Genomic DNA, 21,393 nt, shown 5'->3' on the forward strand with positions numbered 1-21,393 from the left:
GGCAATAAGAGGAGGAGACTGGGTCCTACCCGCACAATGTATAAATGGTGATGCACATGCTATTTCTGCCCTTTTCAGCAATTTTTACTTCTGGATGCCTAGAATTTAGCAATCCCTGTCATAACTTGGAATAGTCACCATAGCAGTTGTAGATTTTGTTATTACAAAAATAGGAAGTTGCTTCATTGAGTGCCTAAAATCCCTCATTAGTCATCGTCACATTGATTTTGAGAGATAACTTCTTCATTCTTTTGCCCAAGTAATGACAGAAATGTTTCTCTTACTTTCAGGCTAAATTAACTTTTTGACTGAAGGGGTAGATTTACATTGTAGTGGTGATATTTCAGTAAATTGCTGGGATTTTTTTTTTAACTCTATGTTGAATTGTACCCTTTTTAAAACTTCAATTTAGCTATTTTTCTTTCTAAATTATTTTGCTTTGTTTAAATGTCAGTGGAAGACATCTGTAACCCAGTTAATCTGTCAGGAACAAGTAATGTGTGAAACATCTTTGAAAGTCTCATTGTGGGATATCTGAGCAACTACGTATTTTCCAGTTGGCCCAATACAATGCACCTGGAATTCTTCTAAATCAGGGGTGGCCAACATCCAAGAGACTGCGATCTACTCACAGAATTAAAAACTGGCAGTGATCTACCCCCTTTTGGGGGGTTCAGGTTGATGTTCTTGAGCTTTTTTTAGGAAGGAAAGCCCTGTTTTGGGGGGTTCACGTAAAAGTTGTTGAGCTTCTTTAGGAAGGAAGAGAGCAACATTGAGCTTTTTTAGGAAGGAAAGCCCTGTTTTTGGTGGTTCAGGTCATTTTAGGGGTGCAGGGCAAAGGTGTTGAGTTTTTTTTAGGGGAGCCAAAGTTTTTTAGCTTCTGGGGGGAGCACTGATCTACCAGTGATCTACCACAGACGTCCAGTGATCTACCAGTAGATCACGATCTACTTGTTGGACATTGTTCTAAATGATTTTTCTAACTTTGCACAAATGTTCTACATTAGCAGTAACTTTTATGTTGGTCTAAGTCTATTATATTTTTTATTGAGGGGAGAGTGTGAGTGAGCCTATTGCAGCTTCAAATCTTGTAACTTTAATAAGTGCTACTGTGGTATGGCATATCCTGTGAGCCGGTGGTTGTCTCTAAAGTTTTACTTTACATCTTTTCAATAATTTGACTCTTAACTTTTGAGAAGAAAGCATCTTGTTACTTTATCCCTGCAAATTATACTAACCATGTTTGAATGTGAAAAAGAGAAGTTGAGAGAAGGCAAAAAACAGCAACAAAATTTAGAAAAAAAGTTATATGGACTTGACTAATCTTATTCAAAATTCATGGCAGCAGAGCACCAGAAAATAGTGTCATCATAAATGCTGTTTCATAGACTCTCTCTACCACCAGAAAGTGAGCACCAGCCAATCTCTGTCATGCCTCCTAATGTAACCCCTATTTTTTTTAGTCCGGAAAAGAGTGTGCTTTGTAATGAGTGTCTTACATTTGCTTGTTGATATGTTATTGATTACACAACATTTGTGCTAGCAAAGCTAAGTCTTCATATAGCCTTATTTTTCTGAAGATGACAACAGTTCTGGAAGCGACTTTCCTTGTTGACAATACTGTGGTTACTAATAATCTAGCCTTTTTTGTAGTTCCTAATCCAGGAAAAGTCCCCCACCCCCAATAAAATCCTGGGAAGGAAATGGCTTCATTCTCCTGAAGTTGGCAACTAGAATTCAAGGAATGATATAAAAGTCAGTGGCACGGATTCAGCTAACACAGCACACTGTCAGAAGCCAGTGTAAGGACTCCCACTGTGCCACCCACACATACCCCACCCACTCTGGAGAGTCAAGAGAACCCCTAGAACAGCATTCAGTGGGGGGGGCATTGTTCCATCTGGCAACCAGAAATGCTTGTGCTAATTGAGCCATCAGTGATATAGCAGTTTTAGGAGAGATACCTGCAACTACCTCCATTGTTTTTCATATTACCATGACCCTCACTCTTTCAATATGTAGGTAAACACGAGTCTTCATTTTGCTGTTGATACAGAAAGTGAAATTTTGGATTGCAGCAAATGTAACGCTTGCCCTTCACCACAGTTGAGCAATGGGAATTGGGCCACTAGATTGCTCATGTCCCCCCCTTGCTGTCTTTAGTCATCATTTGGCATTTCATTTGTCTCAGTATGCATGTGGCTGCTTTTTATTTATTTTATTACATTTACATTCTTTGTTTCTTTAGTCATGGCACCTGAGGCAGTGTGGCACACATGTATTTGTGGGGAGCTGAATTTTGGCACAGTTAAGTGCACGAATAATGCCCTGTCTTTATTCAGGAATTGTTTGGCTGCTCAAAAGAAATAATGCTTAATACAAGTGTAATTTGCGGTCTTGATGTAAGTCCTTGCTGGGCAAGATCTATGAGTCTTTGTTTATCGCGTTACTTTGGAAGTTAGGTATCCTAGATGTATAGGTAACTTTTGGGTTCTGCAAACACAGCATCCCCCCAGTGTTCGAAATTAGCCAGGCACCAGGTGCATTTTGCACTAGGCTATCGACCACTTGCGACCAAGTCTAGTTGCCTAGGTGCCAGGATGGTGCCTGAGATCTACACCATTGGATGTAGGGATCATTGGATCTGGTTTGTTTTCACACAAATACCCTATCCTGTAGAATTCTTTCAGTTATATTTTATCTACACAATTGGAATGAATTTCTGGAGCCAAAATGCTTTTTCTGTTCAGCCTGAGCAGGAGAAGTTGCCATTAATAAAAGAGGTCTGAATAGGCCGATATATATGTGGACTGTCTCTGGATCAAGTGACTTTTCTTCTTTGAGTTCCCAAAGCTCTTACCCAAGCTCAAGATTGTCACCTGAACTAACCAGATGTTTAATTGAGAATCAATCACAGTCAGCCCATCCTTTGAAAAACAAGACTTTAGAGCCGTCTTGCCAGAAAATGGCAACTAGACATTCTGTTTTGGTGACTGTAATCTTGGTTTAAGCAGCCATTTGGCACCTAGCTTATATATCTGAGTTTCCAGCACAGCATCTGCCATAATGCCAGAGCTATTGTTTAGAGTAGGGGTGGGGAACCTACAGCCCTCCAGATGTTATTAGACTACAGAGCCCATTAGCTGCAGGCTGTGTCCAATGCTTTGGTATGATGGCTGTTGTAGCTCAACAGTGTCTGCAGTGCCAGAGGTTTCTTATGCCTCCTGTATTGTAAAGATTCTAATAAAGCACATTACTCCTGTGTGTTGGTACAGTGCCATAGACACTCTTGACACAAGTGAAGTACAAACTGTAATGACACATGAAGAATGCCTAAGTCAGGCATTTCTAAATTGTCCTATATGTGAATTTGAGTGGCTTTTCTCCTCCCACCCTTTTGTTCCCCCCTGTTCTTTCTAAAGGCTACATTAATCAGCATATGTTAGTTGACACAAGCAGGGAGGGGGGACCTTGCTTGAAGCAGAACGGGCTCATCATCCTATCACAAACAAGTCCGGCAGTACTGCTGGATAGAACAGCAGCCCAGCTTGCACACTGGTACAGCAAGCTCCAGGAGACTCCAGTGCAAAGCTCTGAGTTTCGCCTGGGTTGCCTGAAGTATTTTTGTTGCATGTGGGGCTAGCAGTAGTAGACAATAACAAGAAACAGGCGGCTGCTGTTATTTTCTTTCAAAAAGAGAAGATTTAAAACTTAAGATGCCTGCAAAGAACCTGAAAAGTACCAGGTGGGATAATTATTTTGTCTCCTTTTGGTTTGGAAAAATGGTTGAGCTTTAATGTCAGATGATCATTGTGTGAAATTGTGACAAACATGTTCCCAGTGTAACATTTTGGAATTTGTTAGACAGTGCAAAACAAACACAGCACAGGTAAGATGGCAAACATTTATGTAGGAGGCAAACCTCGTAGCAGATTTTATGCTTCTTTTGATGACAGAGCAATCATTTTACGCCGTAAAATATCCCTGACACAAATGCTTCTTTCTGTTTGATCTTGTGCTGAACATGAGTAATGTTTTGTTTCATTGCAATGAAAATGGTGTTAAATGTTGCCAAGGTTTTTCTGCTTTGCATTTTTGCCTGGGAAATGAAAATTGGGTCATGGGGGAAATGAACATGGTGGGGTGTTTTAACATACTATTTAATACAGAGTATATGCTAATAATATTTAAAAATAAAACTTGATAGATAGATTTCTAGTTCTCATGTTTCATTCCTTTTAATTGAATGTTTTACACTTGGAGCAGTGATTCATTACAGTGTTTACAAATGGTACAGCATTATTCTCTTCAGAAATAAACCGCTGCAAGTGGTCTGTGAATTACTTTGCATTTTGATTTAACAATCTTATTAGTATAGTTGTACACTGTTACAAAAAATAAATATTTTTAAAAGTTATATAAAGTGAATAGCTTATGATTGTTTAATGTTCTTTTTAGATTCCTAGAATATGCCTGTTGTGAATGAATGCTTTGTGTGGAGCTGTTTATAAATCACACAATTTCTCTGTGAAAGTAATCTTTTGTGAGAAACAGCTGGAGAAACATGGGTCAGATGTTTACTGCAGTAGATATCTTGGTGCAAGTGGTGGTGGTACTTCTGATTTGTATTGATCCTCTTCATTGTTGAAAGCATAACAGGGAATGCATATTTTAAATACCAAATCTGAATTTAACGCTACACAGGCTTAGTGTTTGTTTATCACAAATTGGATAAAGTGTGTTCAATTTGTAGAAATGTTAAATGCGAAATATCCTGTCGGATCACTGCTGGATCTCTTCCAGATTTTTTGATCCACTGTGACCAGCTTGTTTATAGAATCTAGAAAGCTGCTTGGCGACAGTTCCGTTGTACATCCTAAAATCCTAATTGGTAGCTTAGAATTCTGTGAATCTTAGACACAACACAGATGTTTCAGTTTGTTTTTTTAATGAAGGTTACATAGTTGTAATGCATCACCTGAAATGGATACACATCTTTCCTCCAGATTGCAGTAACACTATTGGGAGCCCAACCCTTGTATCTGGTAATTGTTGGTGAAATGTGATGCTTTCTCGCTGTCTAGTGCTGCCTTCCCCAAAGTGGTTCTGCCCAGATGTTTTGGACTGCAACTCCTGTCATCCTTGAACATTGACCATGCTGACTGCAGCACATTAGTTATGGTCCCAAACATATGGAGGGCAATAGATTGGGGAATGCTGGTCTAGAGCCATCATTATCATTGAAGCTTTTCTCCCTGCGAAGAGAATCCAGTGTGGATTATCTTGCATTTTAGAAAGTTATAGTAGAACCTTGGCTTACATTATCCTTGAGTAACATAAACTTTGGGTTGCGAAAGCGGCAAACCTGAAAGTATTTTTCCAGGTTTCACTACTCGCTCATGCGCAGAAGCTCTTTATCGCACCACGCACACTCTGTCGTGCTGCGCGCATGTGCAGAACAAGCACCTCTGGTTGTGGAAACCTCGGGATCCGACCGGCGCTCCGGAACAGATCCCATCCACAACCAGAGGTACCGCTGTATTGCAGCCATTGAGTGCTTTCTATCTGAAGTCGCTTAATCAGGAAAATGAGAATTTTTGTATGTTTTTCTCCCAAATGTAAGGTGATATCCCACAAAGTCATATTTAGTGCAGACCCATTGAAATACATGAACGTAAGTCCATATATCACAATGGATCTAGTTTGACGTAACATTGGAGATCATACTGACCATGTATGTAGTAAAATGGAGTGGGATTTTAAAAAAAATGATGGCCTAAATTTGTAAGTTTTTCATATGAGCATTGCTCTGGGTCCTTTGCAGCACAACTATAGATTTTGGCTTGGCCTTTGCAGTTCAACATAATTACTGAAATTATATGTTGAAGGAAGAAATACTTTGGGCATGCACATCTGTTTACTTGAAGCATTTGGCACTTTTATCCAAACAGTTTTGATGGTTTGTGTTTTCGTGCTGTGTACTACCTGTGAATAATGGATACTTGGGTATTATATATATTTTTTCATTCTTTAAGCCGTCCCTACAACAACATTTGGAACAATTAGTTTCTAGACATCTGTTTTTCAAATTCAACATCTGCTAAATGCAGTTAAACTGTTAAATCTTTTGAGATTCCAGTTTCCATATTTGGTCTAAAGATGGGAACACTGGAAATTTCAATAAGCTTATTTATTTTAAGGGCATCTTTTATAGTTATGTGAGGTGTAAAGGTGGACCCTGTTCTCATTCTACATAGTATGGGGTCTGAATTTGTGTTAAAGGGACACTTCTGAAGTACTTGGGACAGCAGTGAGGATAAATAGTTGCTTCTACTGTTACTATTATAAAACCCAAGAAATATATGTCTGTTTCATGTTATCATATTACTAATGTGTTTTGAAATGGCTGAGTTATTTTAGTATGCCGGCTAAAAAGCTGGGGAAAGTCTCCTGATGAATGTTTGGATAATTATCTGCTTGCTTGCTTAAATAACACCCTTTGGAAGTAACAAACCCATTCTGTAGTCCTATAATAGCTATTGTTAAACTAAATACAGTGTGTGCTGCTTAGTTGTTTCCTAGCCGTTTTTGTTTTTAACAAATGTTTTGAAAGCAGCAGTATTATTTACCCCTAAATTATCATATATCGTAATGATTCATGATGAATGTATATTAGTCTATTACATTCCTGCCCATGTATCTGCATTATTTAATATAGCCTGGAGGTACTTTATCTGAACTAACTGCTTGCCATATGTGTTAAACCTTTCCAGTAACAACTTTTGTTTGTTGAGGTATATATTGTGAGAGATTTGCATACAGGTATTCTAGGGGAAAGTGTTTCTATCTGGGACAAGTTCAAATCTCGATATGCAGTGAGCTCCATATTTTTTGACAAGGATGTCAAAAAGGATACTCAAATACTGTTACACAGATTCTGATTGAACTAAGCAAAAAACGAAGTGCCTGAACTTCTGACTTCTGTTATCTGAACTCTGTGGATGCCATTTGCTCTATTGGACAGTTTCTTATTGATGTCCAGTTGTAACATCCAGTCACGGCACAGTGAGGTGTCGAAAATTGCATATCCTCCATGTTTCCTTTTATGTATGAGGAACTGTGCGACACTTTCGTAACAAACAGTAATGGGATCTGCGTGCATATCACAAATGTGTGAAAGCTCAGAATATGTGTTCCTTTTGCAGGATTCAACATTGTAAGCTTTCATTCTAAAGTAAACAACCGTTTATCTTCCATTTAGGCTTGAAAGCATGTGGCTAAAATGCCTTGTAGTCTCAGAAGCCAGAGCAGGGCTTAATAGCTTTTCCAGTTCTTGTGAGAGTTTCAGTGTTCCACATAGCTTGGTGCCCTTTCATATGAATACTGGAGGCACAATAAATTGGCAACCTAAGTAAGCAGTGGTGCAGAATAGAACTTCTTGGTGAAGAATCTTGTGACGGAACTTTTTGGGTTTACTCAGGATATATACAACATATGCCCCACAATGTATCTTTGTTGTTGTTGTTAGGTCCTAGCAAATATTTTGTCCCTTCTGCCACCACCCCACTGGAATTCCCAAGGTAGAATGGATAGGTTTTTTTCAGCAGATGCTGGTGCTTGGCTTGTGATGATTAATACTTGCAATAACCTAGTACAGTGGTACCTTGGGTTACAGATGCTTCAGGTTACAGACACTTCAAGTTACAGACTCTGCTAACCCAGAAATTGTACCTCGGGTTAAGAACTTTGCTTCAGGATGAGAACGGAAATCGCATGGCGGCAGCGGGAGGTCCCATTAGCTAAAGTGGTATCTCAGGTTAAGAACAGTTTCAGGTTAAGGACAGACCTCCAGAACGAATTAAGTTCTTAACCTGAGGTTCCACTGTACTTGAAGACAGTTTCAAATGACTAGGTTGCTGTAAATAGAAACAGTATACAGTACATAACTGGGCTACTCAGTCTTTAATTGGTGGCCTCTGTCTAGTAACTGTAATCTCTTTGTGTTCATGCACATTAAGTAAGCCTTCTTTCAGCCAACCAAGATAAATGGGTTAGGTAGGAATATGTGCTTGATAGACCTACAGTTATGTGAGCTCAAACTCATTAAAGCTTGGTGTCTTGAATCTGGAACACTCAGTTTGGTGTATACAGAGCACTTAACTCTTTCAGGACTAAAGTTTTGTAGTCTCATCCCCCTTCCAGAAATAGGATAGACATTTCTAGTTCTGTGTTTTTTGGACATACAGGCAATGATTGCTTTACATGCATCCAGCTGATGTGTGACCGTGCACATGTGCATTGTGGTGACCTGGAAGTGGCTGGAAAAGGGGGTGTAACAGGCTTATGCGCACTCCACCATTGCACGCCATGACCCAGAAAGCAACCCCACCCCCAAATTGGGGGTTGCATGTATACATGAAAAATGACTCAAGCCAATCTTGAAGGGATAGGAGATGTGTGGGCTACTGATTTGGGACCAAGCTGCTATTCCTCTCAGGAAGAGCAGGATAGAGGCACTCTCGTGTCTTTTATCTCTAGGCAAAAAGCAGCTTTGGGATGAGAGTTTTCCATTGGAGGAAATGGCACAAGGGAAAAGGATTAAACCCCATCCCCTGGATTGGGCCTACTGACACAGGCTACTATTGTTGCTGTGTGTGTGTTGTTGTTTTCTTAAAAAAGAAAAGTTCAGAAAAACAGATGCAACCATGTGCAATATAAACATTGCATATCACCATATTTCCTCTAGTCTGGCCCCAAATATGACTCTGGTTTGGGGCTGTGACCGGCTTAGTTTCGTGTTCCTCTCTAGGTTTACAAGGATATGGTCTTGCTTTATTGCCACATATGCAGCTCCCACAATGGCTGTGAAAGGAATACTTATACTTAAGTGAAATAAGAGTTGCCTCATTTTTTCTTGTTCTTTTTGGTCTTGGGATTTTGTTTCCCCTCTCTTTAAGGGATAGTGGCATATGGAGGAAGACCCGAGTTTCAGGTTTTGACTTAAAATCTCCTTTGGAGGACTTTGTGGTGTTTAAAAATCAGCTTTTGGGACGTTGAAAGAAACTTGGGTTGTAAATTTATTTTGGGAAGTTCATGCAAAGGCAGCATTACTGCTGAGGGCATCCTCATACATATTTTCAGGCTCCACAATGGGATTAATATTGGTGGATCCACATTGCCCAAAGACATTTTGAGCTTAATGGTATAAAAAGCCTTAAAAAGTGGACGTGTTACCTAATTATTGCATGTGTATTTTTTGTATTCCTGTTTCTCTCAGTTGGAAGCCATACTTCAGAATTATGCTTTGTAATTTTTGGCCAGTTATGCTGGGCCAGTGCCGCCATGTGGGAGGAACTGACTTCAATATATAATAATGATCCGGATTATTCCCCTCCTCACCCTCTTTATTTTTGAACACACATATATTATCTATAGCTAAGTGTGTTGCTATTGTTTTCTTGTTTAGTTTGCATTTTTTTTTTCAAATTTGCTCTTGTTTTCCCCCTGAACAGAATAAAAGGGGTCTTTCAGAAGCCAGCAAAGATGAATATGGTGAAAAGGATAATGGGTCGACCCCGGCAGGAGGAATGTAGCCCTCAGGATAATGCTCTCGGGTTGATGCATCTGCGTCGACTCTTCACGGAATTGTGTCATCCACCTCGGCACATGACCCAGAAAGAACAGGAAGAGAAGCTTTACATGATGCTCCCAGTTTTTAATAGGGTAAGCCCATCTGAATTCAGATCTTTTTATTGGCTCTTATTATGTGGGTTCTAAACAAGGTGATTTTTTTTAATGGTACATGGAGAGCATGGGGTAGGGAGAGAGGCTGGAGGGAGTGGATTTAAAAGTTAAGTAATGGAATGCCAGTTTTTGCCTTTTCTGCATCTAAATCAGTGTAATATCACAATGTGTGCATTGCCTGCCTCTGTAGCCATAACAACTTGTCTTCTTTATGCATGGATCAAAATTCCCCAGTGGCCACCTCCAAGTTTGTTACATCCAGGACAAATTATATGTGGAAGTGATCTTATGATTTTTTTAGTAGATTTGAGTTTTCCCATGAATACAGCGAATTTGAAAGCGGGTGTATGGGACAGATACTGGGCTGAGAATGACTGAAATTTGAGTCATCACTGTTTCTGAATTGGGGTTGAACCTTTTGAACCTAAATCAAACCCTCAAATAATAGAGGTGGAAGGTACCTCAGACGTCATTTAGTCCAACCCACTGCCAACCTGGAAATGAACTGCTTCAGCATCCATGATCATCCAGATTTTGCTTACAAATCCTAATCAAAGATTGTCCACACCACCTGGGCCATTCTGTTCCACTTTAAATATGAAAATCAGCTTAAATACTATGACCATTTCCCCCCAGAAGAGGATTTAGTACTGAATCTTGGTCACAATCTTAGCTCCTTTGTAAGAGTCCTGAATACAGTTCTGAATTCCACCCCCCAAGAGTTTTCTACAAAAATATGTATTGATTATGGGTGTGTGTATGTTGCTTATCAGGTTTATGTGGTTCAAGGTTTCCTGTAATAACTACTGAAGAGACACCTCCTGCAGCAGCCCCACAGTTGCTGGCATTGAATTTCATGCACTTATCTGCATGCAGTTCCTTGTCCCTAGGGCTGCCTGGTTAGTGCTTAAATACAAGGCTTAGATGAAGCCGTTTATGTATTGTGATAAGATCAGGTCTTGTATTTAAGCAGTTGAGTGAGAGCTGTATGGCAGAGGAGAGTCGCAGTGCTCCATTTATTTTCTGCATGTGCCATAGAAACTGAGTGGGCTGCCATAGTGCCACAGCAGGGTAGATCTCTATGTCTCTCTTTTTACCAGCCCTTGGCAGAGTAGTAATTTTTGTTTCAGGCTAGTATCCTCTGTGGATTTATTTATAAGGCCATTGTGACAGGGTGGATTGAGTTTTGCTTTGCTTTTAAAATCAATGGCATTTTAGCTCTACAAGGAAAGGAGCTGATGTAAATTGTGAATTTTAAATCGAGTTTCCAACTCCATAATTCATATATTTTCTGAATGACCATGTATACTAATTTGCTACTGTAATAATTCAAGTGTATCTGCTTGCAACTGCTAGGGACATAACCCCAAATATTTGCTCATGCAGCCCATGAACTTTCTGCATGTCTTCTTAGGAGAGCAAATTTGAAATTAAGGATTACTGTTTGGTTTTCCTCTATACATCTTTAAGGACACCAAATATGAGTTTGAAGATTAATCCCCAGAACGTTATACAGGAAAGGACTGGTTTACTGAGCAGCATGTTGTTTATATTAACTTTGGTTTTATTGTCAATTTATTCATAATCTTCATTAAAAAAAATCTGTTTGTGTCTTGCCACTTGTGGTTTTTCTGTGGGGAGACAAATCCTGAACTCTGGCTAAGACGTAATGCTGAGCCAAACAATGGCGTAGCTCCAGGTAGTGTGGCAGTTGCAGGACTGGAAGAGGACTGAAGTGGTTCTGATTTTTTTCTTGCTCATTCACACATGGTTACTGTTTACCTTCACATTACATGTGAACTGGGTCATTGTCAAACTGCATAATGTGTGGAATGGTCTCGAGAGGCTTGTCATCAAACAATCCATGTTGCATCTTTAGTAAAATTGTTGTGTTTCTGAACTCTTCTAAAACCATTCCATTTATGTAATTGTAGATTATTTTTCTCTGACAGAGCCTTTCATACAGTCGGGTGCTGTATGGGGTGATTTTGGATTGAATAGCAATGAGCTAAAACAGCAAGGATTTGTGTGTGTGTGTGTGTGTGTAAGTGTAAAATGTGGACATTGTACTGAAAAGGTCTCTGCCAGTAAACAATGCTTTGGTTCATAACGTGTTGTGCTTTCTTGTCACTGCTTTACTTGCACAATCCTGAATACTTAATGATGCATTTTAATGTTCCTGAAGAGTGGCATAATTGTGCATATAGTATGAGGGTGCCGAAATGGTAGGCTTGCGGGTTTTTTGTTTTTATAAAAAAAAGCCTCAAAGTTTCTTAAGTGATTAGCTTCAAATATATGGCATGTGTTTACTCTCTTACTGTAAGAACTGCAGCAAAGTGCTTTTGATTTAAAGATAGAGAAGATCAATATGATGAAATATGGAAAATAAGCATGCCCTTCTTCCCCTGGAGCATCTTGTAGGCTGCAGATGAGTGAGGAAGAAGACTATTTCAAAGCCCAGACTTCCATTTTTGTTGGATCATGTTTCAGACAGATCTAGGTGGTTGCTTCTGTTATAACTAAGTTATTTTCCAAATTACTGTGGTGTATTTATTACATTTTGCTGTTCAGTATATTGGTTTTCTCTGAGTGGTGCATGATCAAAAGCCATAGCCGTAGTGTAAGTGCAGGAAGACCACCACACCATGTATTTGTTTGTTCCTGTAAAGGTTTTTTGTTTTTTTGTTCATAGCTGTATGGAATGTATTTTCCACAACCACCAAGTATAACCAAGTCCAGCTGCAGGTTTTACTGGATAATACGTTTTATTAGGCATTATGACGGGACAGTGAATGCTCCTTGAATGGAGCAAGGATGCAGGAACACAAGGGAATGGGATAAGTGGCAGAAGTGAGCCCCATTGAAGTTGACGGGGTTTACTTAGAAGCAAGTGGGTATAGGATTGCAGCCTTAATCTTCAGTATATCCCCTAGGTCTTTGCACTCCCCACATATGTATAGGACCAAACTAAATAAGACATAATTCATTTTATTTATAAGAGAATTTATAGCCTGCCAACTCATTAAAAATTATTGTGGTGGTATACTGTAAACTAATTATAAAGTTAGAAGCTAATAATAAAATGATAAAATCATAAAGTATAGAACAAATTGACCTGCACTGAATCAACCTGATTCTCTAAAAATGCTTGGCAAGCTGAAATTTTCAGCAGGCCATGAATTATCAGAATTGTAGGTGTCTGTCTGATTTCAATACGGGCAGTGTTCCAAAGCACTGGTGCCACTAAGCTAAAAATGCTTTAGTTTGCACAGAAATTAAACAAACACGTGATAGTGAAGGGATAGTCAGGAGGCCTTCCCCAGATGATCTCAGTATGCTGGCCAGTATATAAGGGACAGGGTGGTCCTTCAGGTATGCCATTTTGGACTTCATACACTAACAGTAATAGTGTATACCTTGAACTTATCAGATTTATATGGCAAGGAACTGTACAGTGGCGGCATTACATATGTGCTGTATGGCGCCTGTGAATGCGTGGTCTCTAACCATGATATTAACACCAGCAAAATTACCTTTTTTCAGATGCTTAGAAATACAGTATGGGAAAGTGGAGCAGTAGTATCACCGAGCTGTAGTCCCGGGATACAAGATACATTCATTAGGTGTTCATTTTGTATTTTCTAAACTTACCTTTACTTGTTTATTGTACTGTTTTCAAAACTATTTTTAGCTATAATAATAAAATTATTATTATTTATATGCCGTCCATCTGACTGGGTTACCACAGCCACTCTGGGCATCTTCCAACAAATTAAAACACAGTATGACATAAAACATTAAAAACTTTCCCATATAAACACTCCTATGGTATGTTTGTAAATCACTTTGGGATAGTAATAATAATTGTGTGAAATGTAAGCATGTGTAGTTTAGTGTTGCCTTTGTCTAGAAATTTGGAAAGCCAAGGAGTAAGAAGAACTGTCCGCTAAGCAGATAATACACACACAGAGAGGGGCAGCTAATGGCTCCTACTTCTGTATATGTTCGCTTGCTGTTTCCTCCAGCTTTCTCTGCCTTTCTCCAGGGAAGCTTTTAGAATTCTCGCCAGGCAGAGCTTGACTAGACATGGCTACTTTCTAATGTTATGAGTAAATCATGACATCACATCTTACACAGGAGTAAACTCATAAATCGCATCTTACCCAGGGGTTCGGTTCCAAGGGTTCTGTGTATACTTGGACTGCCCCCACGTGGGCATCCTTACCGTTTCGGAACCGGCATCCTGAGTAGACCTTAAACACACATACACCCCCAGCAAGGCAGAGAGCTTACCGGTAAAAGCTCTTTCTGCGCTGAGTACGCTTGTGCTAGACTGGGAAAAGACTCTGTCAGCAACCCTAGAGACCGGCTGCCAGTCATTGCAGACAGTACTGAGCTAGATGGACCAGGGTCAGAGCCAGTGCAAAACAGCTCTCTTTCTTCCTGTGACCCACAGATACAGACCCCTCCCTCACCCCTCCAACATGCAGTTGCAGCAGTCACGCTTTGGGCTTTTGATCACTTGAATGTTACATGGTTTTATTGTATTAAGCTGCATGTGACATCTAACACCCCTAAAGGTCTGTGGCAAGTAGGTGTTTCTTGAGACCCAGTGTCAAATTGTATACAAGGGAGAACCCCAACTGCATCTCTGAGGGGGTATTCAACAATCAAAGTTCTGTTCAATGACTTTGTACTCTAAACATCTAATGTTCCAATTTAAAGAGGTGACTGGACTTTTATGTCTGCAAAAAAATTATTTTCTAGGAGAGAAATTCAACACTGTACTAAGATTATCGTTCTACCAGCATCTTGATGGAATGATGCCCCCTCTCTTTCCTTGCTGTTCCAGGGATTCTTGCAACACCCCTCAAGCCAGTTTTGGGAGGTGCAAGAGGTGGAGAGAAGCTCTGTTGCACTTGCAGGGCTTCCACTGACGGGTCACTTTAGTTGAATCCTGCCATAAGTTCTGTGGTGTTCATAGTATTTTCTTATCTGCAGGTATTTGGAAATGCACCCCCTAGTACAATGATAGAAAAATTCTCAGATCTCCTTCAGTTTACAACACAAGTGTCACGATTGATGGTGACTGAAATTCGGCGGAGAGCCTCTAACAAGTCTACAGGTAAATTCATACCATAGCCCCTAGTTTATCTTTGTCCAATCTGAAGTTGAATATTCACATAACAACGCTCTTCGGAAGATGACTGACTCTTGGCTGTCACTGAAGATAGTAAATGATTCTCACCTGCCTTCATCAAAGTATGAATGGGACAAGCGTGTAATTGGACATGAAAGGAAAGTGAGTCTTGATTGTCTTCATGCTGATTATGCACTTCATAGCAAAACTGGATTCAAGATGGGAGTTTTCAAACAGCTGTAACATGAGAAGGAACAATTTGCCTACCGGTATATATAGTATAAGTAGAAACTGGCTTTAATATTGTATAAGTAGAAACTGGTTTTAACATTGTGTTTGCTTATCTTCTGTTGTTGTTGTTTTTAATTAACTTCAGAGGCTGCAAGTCGTGCCATAGTCCAGTTTCTGGAGATCAATCAAAGTGAAGAAGCCAGTAGAGGTTGGATGTTGCTTACTACAATTAACTTGTTAGCTTCATCTGGACAGGTTAGTTATGCATGAACAGAATCTGCTACTGTGTAGCGTGTACCTATAAATACTCTTAAAGGGTTTTGTATTTAGCAAATGAGGATTTTGAAACACAAGAGATGTATATTGTTTGCCATTTTTCTAAGCAGTTGTGAGCGAAGACATCCAGTGGAAAAAAGAAGAAAGACCTTGTAAAGTCCTGTTAGGCACCTCTGTAGGTTGGAGACTGTTAAAAGGTTATGGTCTGATCTAGAATCCTCTGTTGTTTCTTATGTGCACATAGCTTTAGGCCACACCATTCATTTTAGGAAATAGGTATATATGTGAAAATATTGCACACATGAAACGGCATACTCTATATAGCATGTCAGAACTCCAAAGCTTGGGGCTAGAGTGTCATCATACATGGAAGGTGAAAGCTGGCGTAGACAGCAAAGGTAGAATGAGCTTCAGTGAGTAGCATGTTACAGGGAAAGCTAGTGCTGGTGTTGGGAGTTCTTCAACAGACTAGGCAACAGAACACATTGTGGGAAATGGCCAGTGATTAATGAATATACTCTATACATAATCATAGTGATTATTATCATTTTGGGTGGCGGGGAGGATTATTTTGGCATGAGATGGTAGGCTAAAAGAAAGAAAAGAGGAGGCTTTAGTAGCGTAGATGAGATATGATCAGATCATGCATTTTACCTTGTAGGTACATAGATGAAAGGGAAGCTTCTAGGTCGGGGTAGTCAACGTTTTTATACCTACCGCCTACTAATGCATCTTTCTTGATGGTGAAATTTCCTTGCTGCACACCAGTGCTCAATGGAAGGAGGATTCAGCTTGTACCGTAGAACCCCCTACTGTCCACCTAGAATCGTGAAACGCCCACTAGTGGGTGGTAGGGATCAGGTTGACAACCCCTGTTCTAGGTGTAGAATCTATGGTGGGAGAGGACAAGGACGACTCAAAATATGATCTCAGTGTTACATACCCAGGAGGTGTGCAGATCTTAACTTCAAATGGGGAGAGGCTCATTTATCATTGTGTGCAATTTCTAACGCAATGGTGCAGGGGCTTGTTGGGTTCTTTGCGATTTTTAAGACAATAGGACAGGCTGTGTGCACTAGATTTTGTGCACTAGATTTTGACAGAGTTTGTATACCATCTCTTGTATACCCCATCTCAAGATGAGATGGGGTGAGCATTCAGATTGCTCTGTACTGTGTGGTTGCTCCTACTCAAATTACAACCAGCAGAAGCAGGGTGAGCATATCATACCTCAAGTGGGCCCCTATTCTGATCATCCCATTCCCATTGCCTACTGTCATACTCTCCTCTAAGGGGGAAAAAAAAACCTAAAGTGTGGTGAATGAAACAGGTGCCAGAGTGCTCCACTGAGAAAAAAGTGACTCTGTGTGTATTCTCCAGCTGGTTAGACGTACACTAAATTTCTCCCATTAGTACTCTTCTCCCTGGGTTGAAGCTCTTTTTCCACTTAGGAAATGGGATGGGGCTGCTCAACTTGTTCTTTGTGTGTGTGTGTGCAAAGTTTATCAATGTTGCTAAAAGCTTTCTCTTTTTTTGATAATGAGAATGCTTTTTTCTTCTGAAAATTTTCAGAGTAACTTGCTTCAAGAATGGTATTCTATGACTTCCACATAAAGGTTCTAGAAGCTATATAGCTGGATAATTTCTAACAGAGTAGGTGGAATTCAGAACCAACTGCATTGTGCTAGGAATGCAACGCTAACATTTTGTCTCCACTCTTTTTCTGCCCTCAGAAAACAGTGGACTGCATGACAACTATGTCAGTGCCTTCCACGCTTGTGAAATGTCTCTATCTGTTTTTTGACCTTCCACATGTGCCTGAGGTGGCTGGAGGAGCCCAGAATGAGCTACCTCTAGCAGAACGTAGAACGCTATTGCAGAAAGTATTTGTGCAGGTGAGTTGTAACCACAATACTACATTTCAAATTCTGTTTCATCTCCTAAAGGATGCATTGGGAAGAAAGGTTCTTACATTGGATTCTTTTACACTGTTGCTTATACACTCTGCAACTCCTAGGCCAAATCGGGGTGTTATTTTATCTTGCTATTCTGTATTACTTTTTCTCTGTTACTTACCTTTTTTTGGCATCTACATGTTTTTGCATGTTGCAAAAAAACCCATTTTTTTAAAAAATAAAGCTGGTTACTGATGAGAGAAACTTCCATAAGTGCATGGTGGCATTTGGAAAATTAATACAGTTGCACTGAACTGATTCCAAGGAGTTGCTTAAATCTGCCTACTTTCTCCACAGCTTAAATGAAAATTACAATAAACAGAATGCTTATGGTAGCAATTATATGAGCTTCCTATAATGGCCTTTTGTTTCAGATCTTGGTGAAACTCTGCAGTTTTGTGTCCCCGGCGGAAGAACTTGCTCAAAAGGATGATCTTCAGCTTCTATTCAGTGCAATAACCTCATGGTGCCCTCCCTATAACCTGCCTTGGAGGAAAAGTGCAGGCGAAGTCCTAATGACCATATCACGTCATGGCCTTAGTGTCAATGTAGTGAAATACATTCACGGTTGGTATATCTTGGTGTTGTATTGTGCTTTTGTTTTTCTCTCAATATAGTCATGTAATAATTTCTATCATTGCTAGATTCTCCCTCTCCCTCTCTCTCTCGCTGGGTGACCACGATCTGGTCTTAATCCCTAATTTTAAATTCTCATTTGTGAAATAGGAATATTGGTGTGTTAACTCATGTGGATATAACTGAGGTGGTGGTGCCTATCCTGAAAACAGTGGGGATGCGACTGGAAAAATCATAGGATGGGCCTAACTCTGAATCGGGGCCATCGAACCTGTTGTCCCCTTTGTGACATGCCTGGCATTTATTGCCATCCCACCAGATGTTTCATAAACCCTCCTATTTCTGTTGCTTGAACAAGGTGACAGAAATAGATGATGTACTTTCAGTAAACCAGCAGAGCACATTGAACAACTGCATATTGTGTACATGCTGGGGAAACTGAATTTGGTTTAAACTGGTAGTAACGACATAAAAGGGATTGTAGGAAGAAGAACCTATTTTTTGTACCTCAGTATTGGCTAGCAAAATTCACAGTTGTTTCTTACATGAATGATTGTGGGCTTGCCACTTCCACTGATGTTGAAAGCTCCCAAGAGTAGTTCCTGTTCCTTATCTACATGTAATAGAGCATTAGATTCTTGCAGAGACAGCTCTGGGTAGTTGCTTCTGTTTTACTGCTTCCTGTCTCTTCCGTGGAACATTTGTAACAGATTGAAGGGAATTATGCCACTGCCTTATGCCATTATAGTTTTGTAGTTAGTGTACCATACAGAGTTCTGCTCAAATACATCCACTCATGCTTAAAATAAAGTCCAGGAATTATAATTTAGTTCTGCTGTAACAAGGATATATGGCACCCAAATTATATTCATGCTTTGAATAAGAGCACACTTGTTGCAAATAAACGCATTCAGATTATCCAAGGCTTTTCGTTTCCCCAAATGTAGACTCTTCAAGCGATAAGGAACTACACACACAGCAGATTTCCTTCTGATAAGTAACACAGTCAGAAGCCATTATCTTTTAAAGTGCAAATTGCACTTATGCTAGGACATTCCCACTATTTCTGTGTGTATTTGTTTGTGGAGTTCTTGTATTCAATATGCATATGGCATGGTTGCCTTTGATTTGGGCTCGCCTTATGTCGAAATCTGGGAGTAATAGTACCAGAGATGCCATGGGCAGGGTAAATTGCATGGTTACTTTCTAAGCCAGAATGGTTGGCCACTAGTGCTTATGCTTGGAACTCTGTTCAAATGTTGGGTAGAGTGTTCAGGGCGTTTTCTTTTTCAGTATGTTTTATAGTTATTTCTTAGTTATAATTTCTACAATTATATAGACAACAGTTCTTAAATGCAGACTGCATTGAGATATGGTGACTTGCCCAAGAGCAGTGAGTTTCATGGCTTGATCAGGAGACCTGGATCTTCCATACTCTAACCTGGGGTGGTAAAGCTTTGGCCTCCCAGATGTTGCTGAACAACAATTCCCATCCACCCAAACAAACATAGCCAATGGCCAGGGAGGATGGAAGTGTAGTGTAGCAACATCTGGAGGGCCAAAGGTTCCCCTTACCTGCTCTAATACTGCCCTGTGATCTTTGGATGAAGGGTAGTATACAGGATAGTATGTAGTAGTAGTAGTAGTAATATATAATAAAACATTTTATCTTGCCTTGCCAGTTTTCACATTTTGCAAGATATAATCAGACACTCAAAGATGCATAGTGAAGAAAATGTGCTTTCTTAAGAGATACGATTGAGGTTCTTATTTGTAAATTATTTTACACATCCTGACAAATGGCAAGAAGTGGATGTGATTTGTAGTTCTGTGTGACATGGTGATAGGGGAAATTGCACATCTGCTCTGGTATAGTGTGGGCTTTGCAAATGTGTGTAGAACATGTGCAGATGTCAAAGTTCCCATTTTGTGCATTTCCTAGACATGTATAATATAGGTGTCCCAACCATCTCTTTTTATTTTCTTGCAATGTGTGAAATAGCTTTTAGTTCAGAACATAAGATCATTCTTGAAAATGGATTGATACCAACTAGTCGATAATCTTGTTCTATGAGAACAGTTGTGCTTGGTAATTTTTGTATAATATGAAAAATCCTGGGGGTTTTATTGTCTTTACAGAAAAAGAATGCCTGTCAACATGTGTTCAAAACATGCAACAATCAGATGACCTTTCTCCCTTAGAAATAGTTGAGATGTTTGCTGGCCTTTCTTGCTTCCTCAAAGATTCCAGTGATGTCTCCCAAACACTCTTAGATGATTTTAGGATATGGCAAGGATATAGCTTCCTCTTTGATCTCTTACTCAGGTATGAAAACCAGGTTTGCACATTTATTTTATTGCTTCAAATGCAGTTTTCATCCTAGCAAGATCTGTGTTCGCATATCATTTTTGGAGCTGAAAAATTGAATGCCACCAATTCAGTAGCTTCTTATAAGTTACAATGCAAGGAGGAGTATGTCACAAATTGAAACTAAACTTTATTTTAGGGTTTTGGTTTGAGTCTTGCTAGTCTAGTAATTAATCTTTTGATGTGGTGTAGTGTTGGCTATTGTAGGTTGTTATTATAAGTAAGAACCAAGTTTTATGGAGAACTTAAACACATGAAATTGGATGTGATTAAAAAAAAAAAAGTTCCAAATTTTGATTTGAATGAATGAGTGGCCTTGTTTTGAGATGAGTGTGCATTTCATCCCTGCAGGTTAGAACAAGCAAAAGAAGCAGAATCTAAGGATGCTCTGAAGGACTTGGTGAATTTGATAACCTCATTAACAACATATGGTGTCAATGAATTAAAGCCAACTGGTGTTACTACGGGGGCACCTTTTCTGTTGCCTGGATTTGCCGTCCCACAACCTGCAGGCAAAGGTGAGCTTTCTCTTCTTTCTAAAAAGTCTCTTACATGCAAAATTTAATCAGACATTTAAGAGTCCTGGATTTGCTTGCAGTGGCTTGATCTGGAATTGATGGTGATCTTAGATTCTTAAGAGTGTAGAATTAGGAAGGCTCAGAAACTTCCTCAAACCTCTGGTCCATAATATAGTGTGAGCAAATTGACCCTCTACTTTACCACAAGCTCACCTTTGCTTCTTGAGGCAACCCATAAACCAATATTCAATTACTATTTTATATTGCTTAGCACTGTAAAATAAAATACAATGATGATGGTATTGATTGTTTCTGTCTGTTCCTAGCTTACATAGGATACCATACTATGTAAAAGCAATACATTATGTTCTTTCCCACCATTCTTTGCCACTGGAGCCCTCCAACAAATTCTAATCATCCTGGGGGCTGCCTCCTGTCCACTCCCCACTCTGGGAATGATGTGGCTATTCTTAAAAAAGAGGAGCCTCCACTACTGCCTCATTTTCATCTGCAGGCTCTGTTCATAGGCAGTTATTTGCATTAGAGAATAATGTGTGACAAACTGTATTCTTGAAGAATAATCTT

General features: G+C 39.6%; 1 protein-coding gene across 1 annotated transcript in view; it reads left to right on the forward strand.

Annotated features, from left to right (window-relative positions):
• WDFY3 (WD repeat and FYVE domain containing 3) overlaps nt 1–21,393 on the forward strand; it is a 125,245-nt gene that overhangs the window by 17,318 nt on the left and 86,534 nt on the right. The window contains 7 exon segments of the mRNA XM_033160689.1: nt 9,513–9,723; nt 14,746–14,869; nt 15,261–15,370; nt 17,125–17,286; nt 17,721–17,913; nt 20,062–20,248; nt 20,642–20,808. Of these exon segments, the coding sequence (XP_033016580.1) occupies nt 9,544–9,723; nt 14,746–14,869; nt 15,261–15,370; nt 17,125–17,286; nt 17,721–17,913; nt 20,062–20,248; nt 20,642–20,808 (1,123 nt within the window). The 5' untranslated portion in view covers nt 9,513–9,543.

The sequence above is a fragment of the Lacerta agilis genome, chromosome 9 (genome assembly GCF_009819535.1).
Source record: "Lacerta agilis isolate rLacAgi1 chromosome 9, rLacAgi1.pri, whole genome shotgun sequence".
Classification (NCBI taxonomy): domain Eukaryota; kingdom Metazoa; phylum Chordata; class Lepidosauria; order Squamata; family Lacertidae; genus Lacerta; species Lacerta agilis.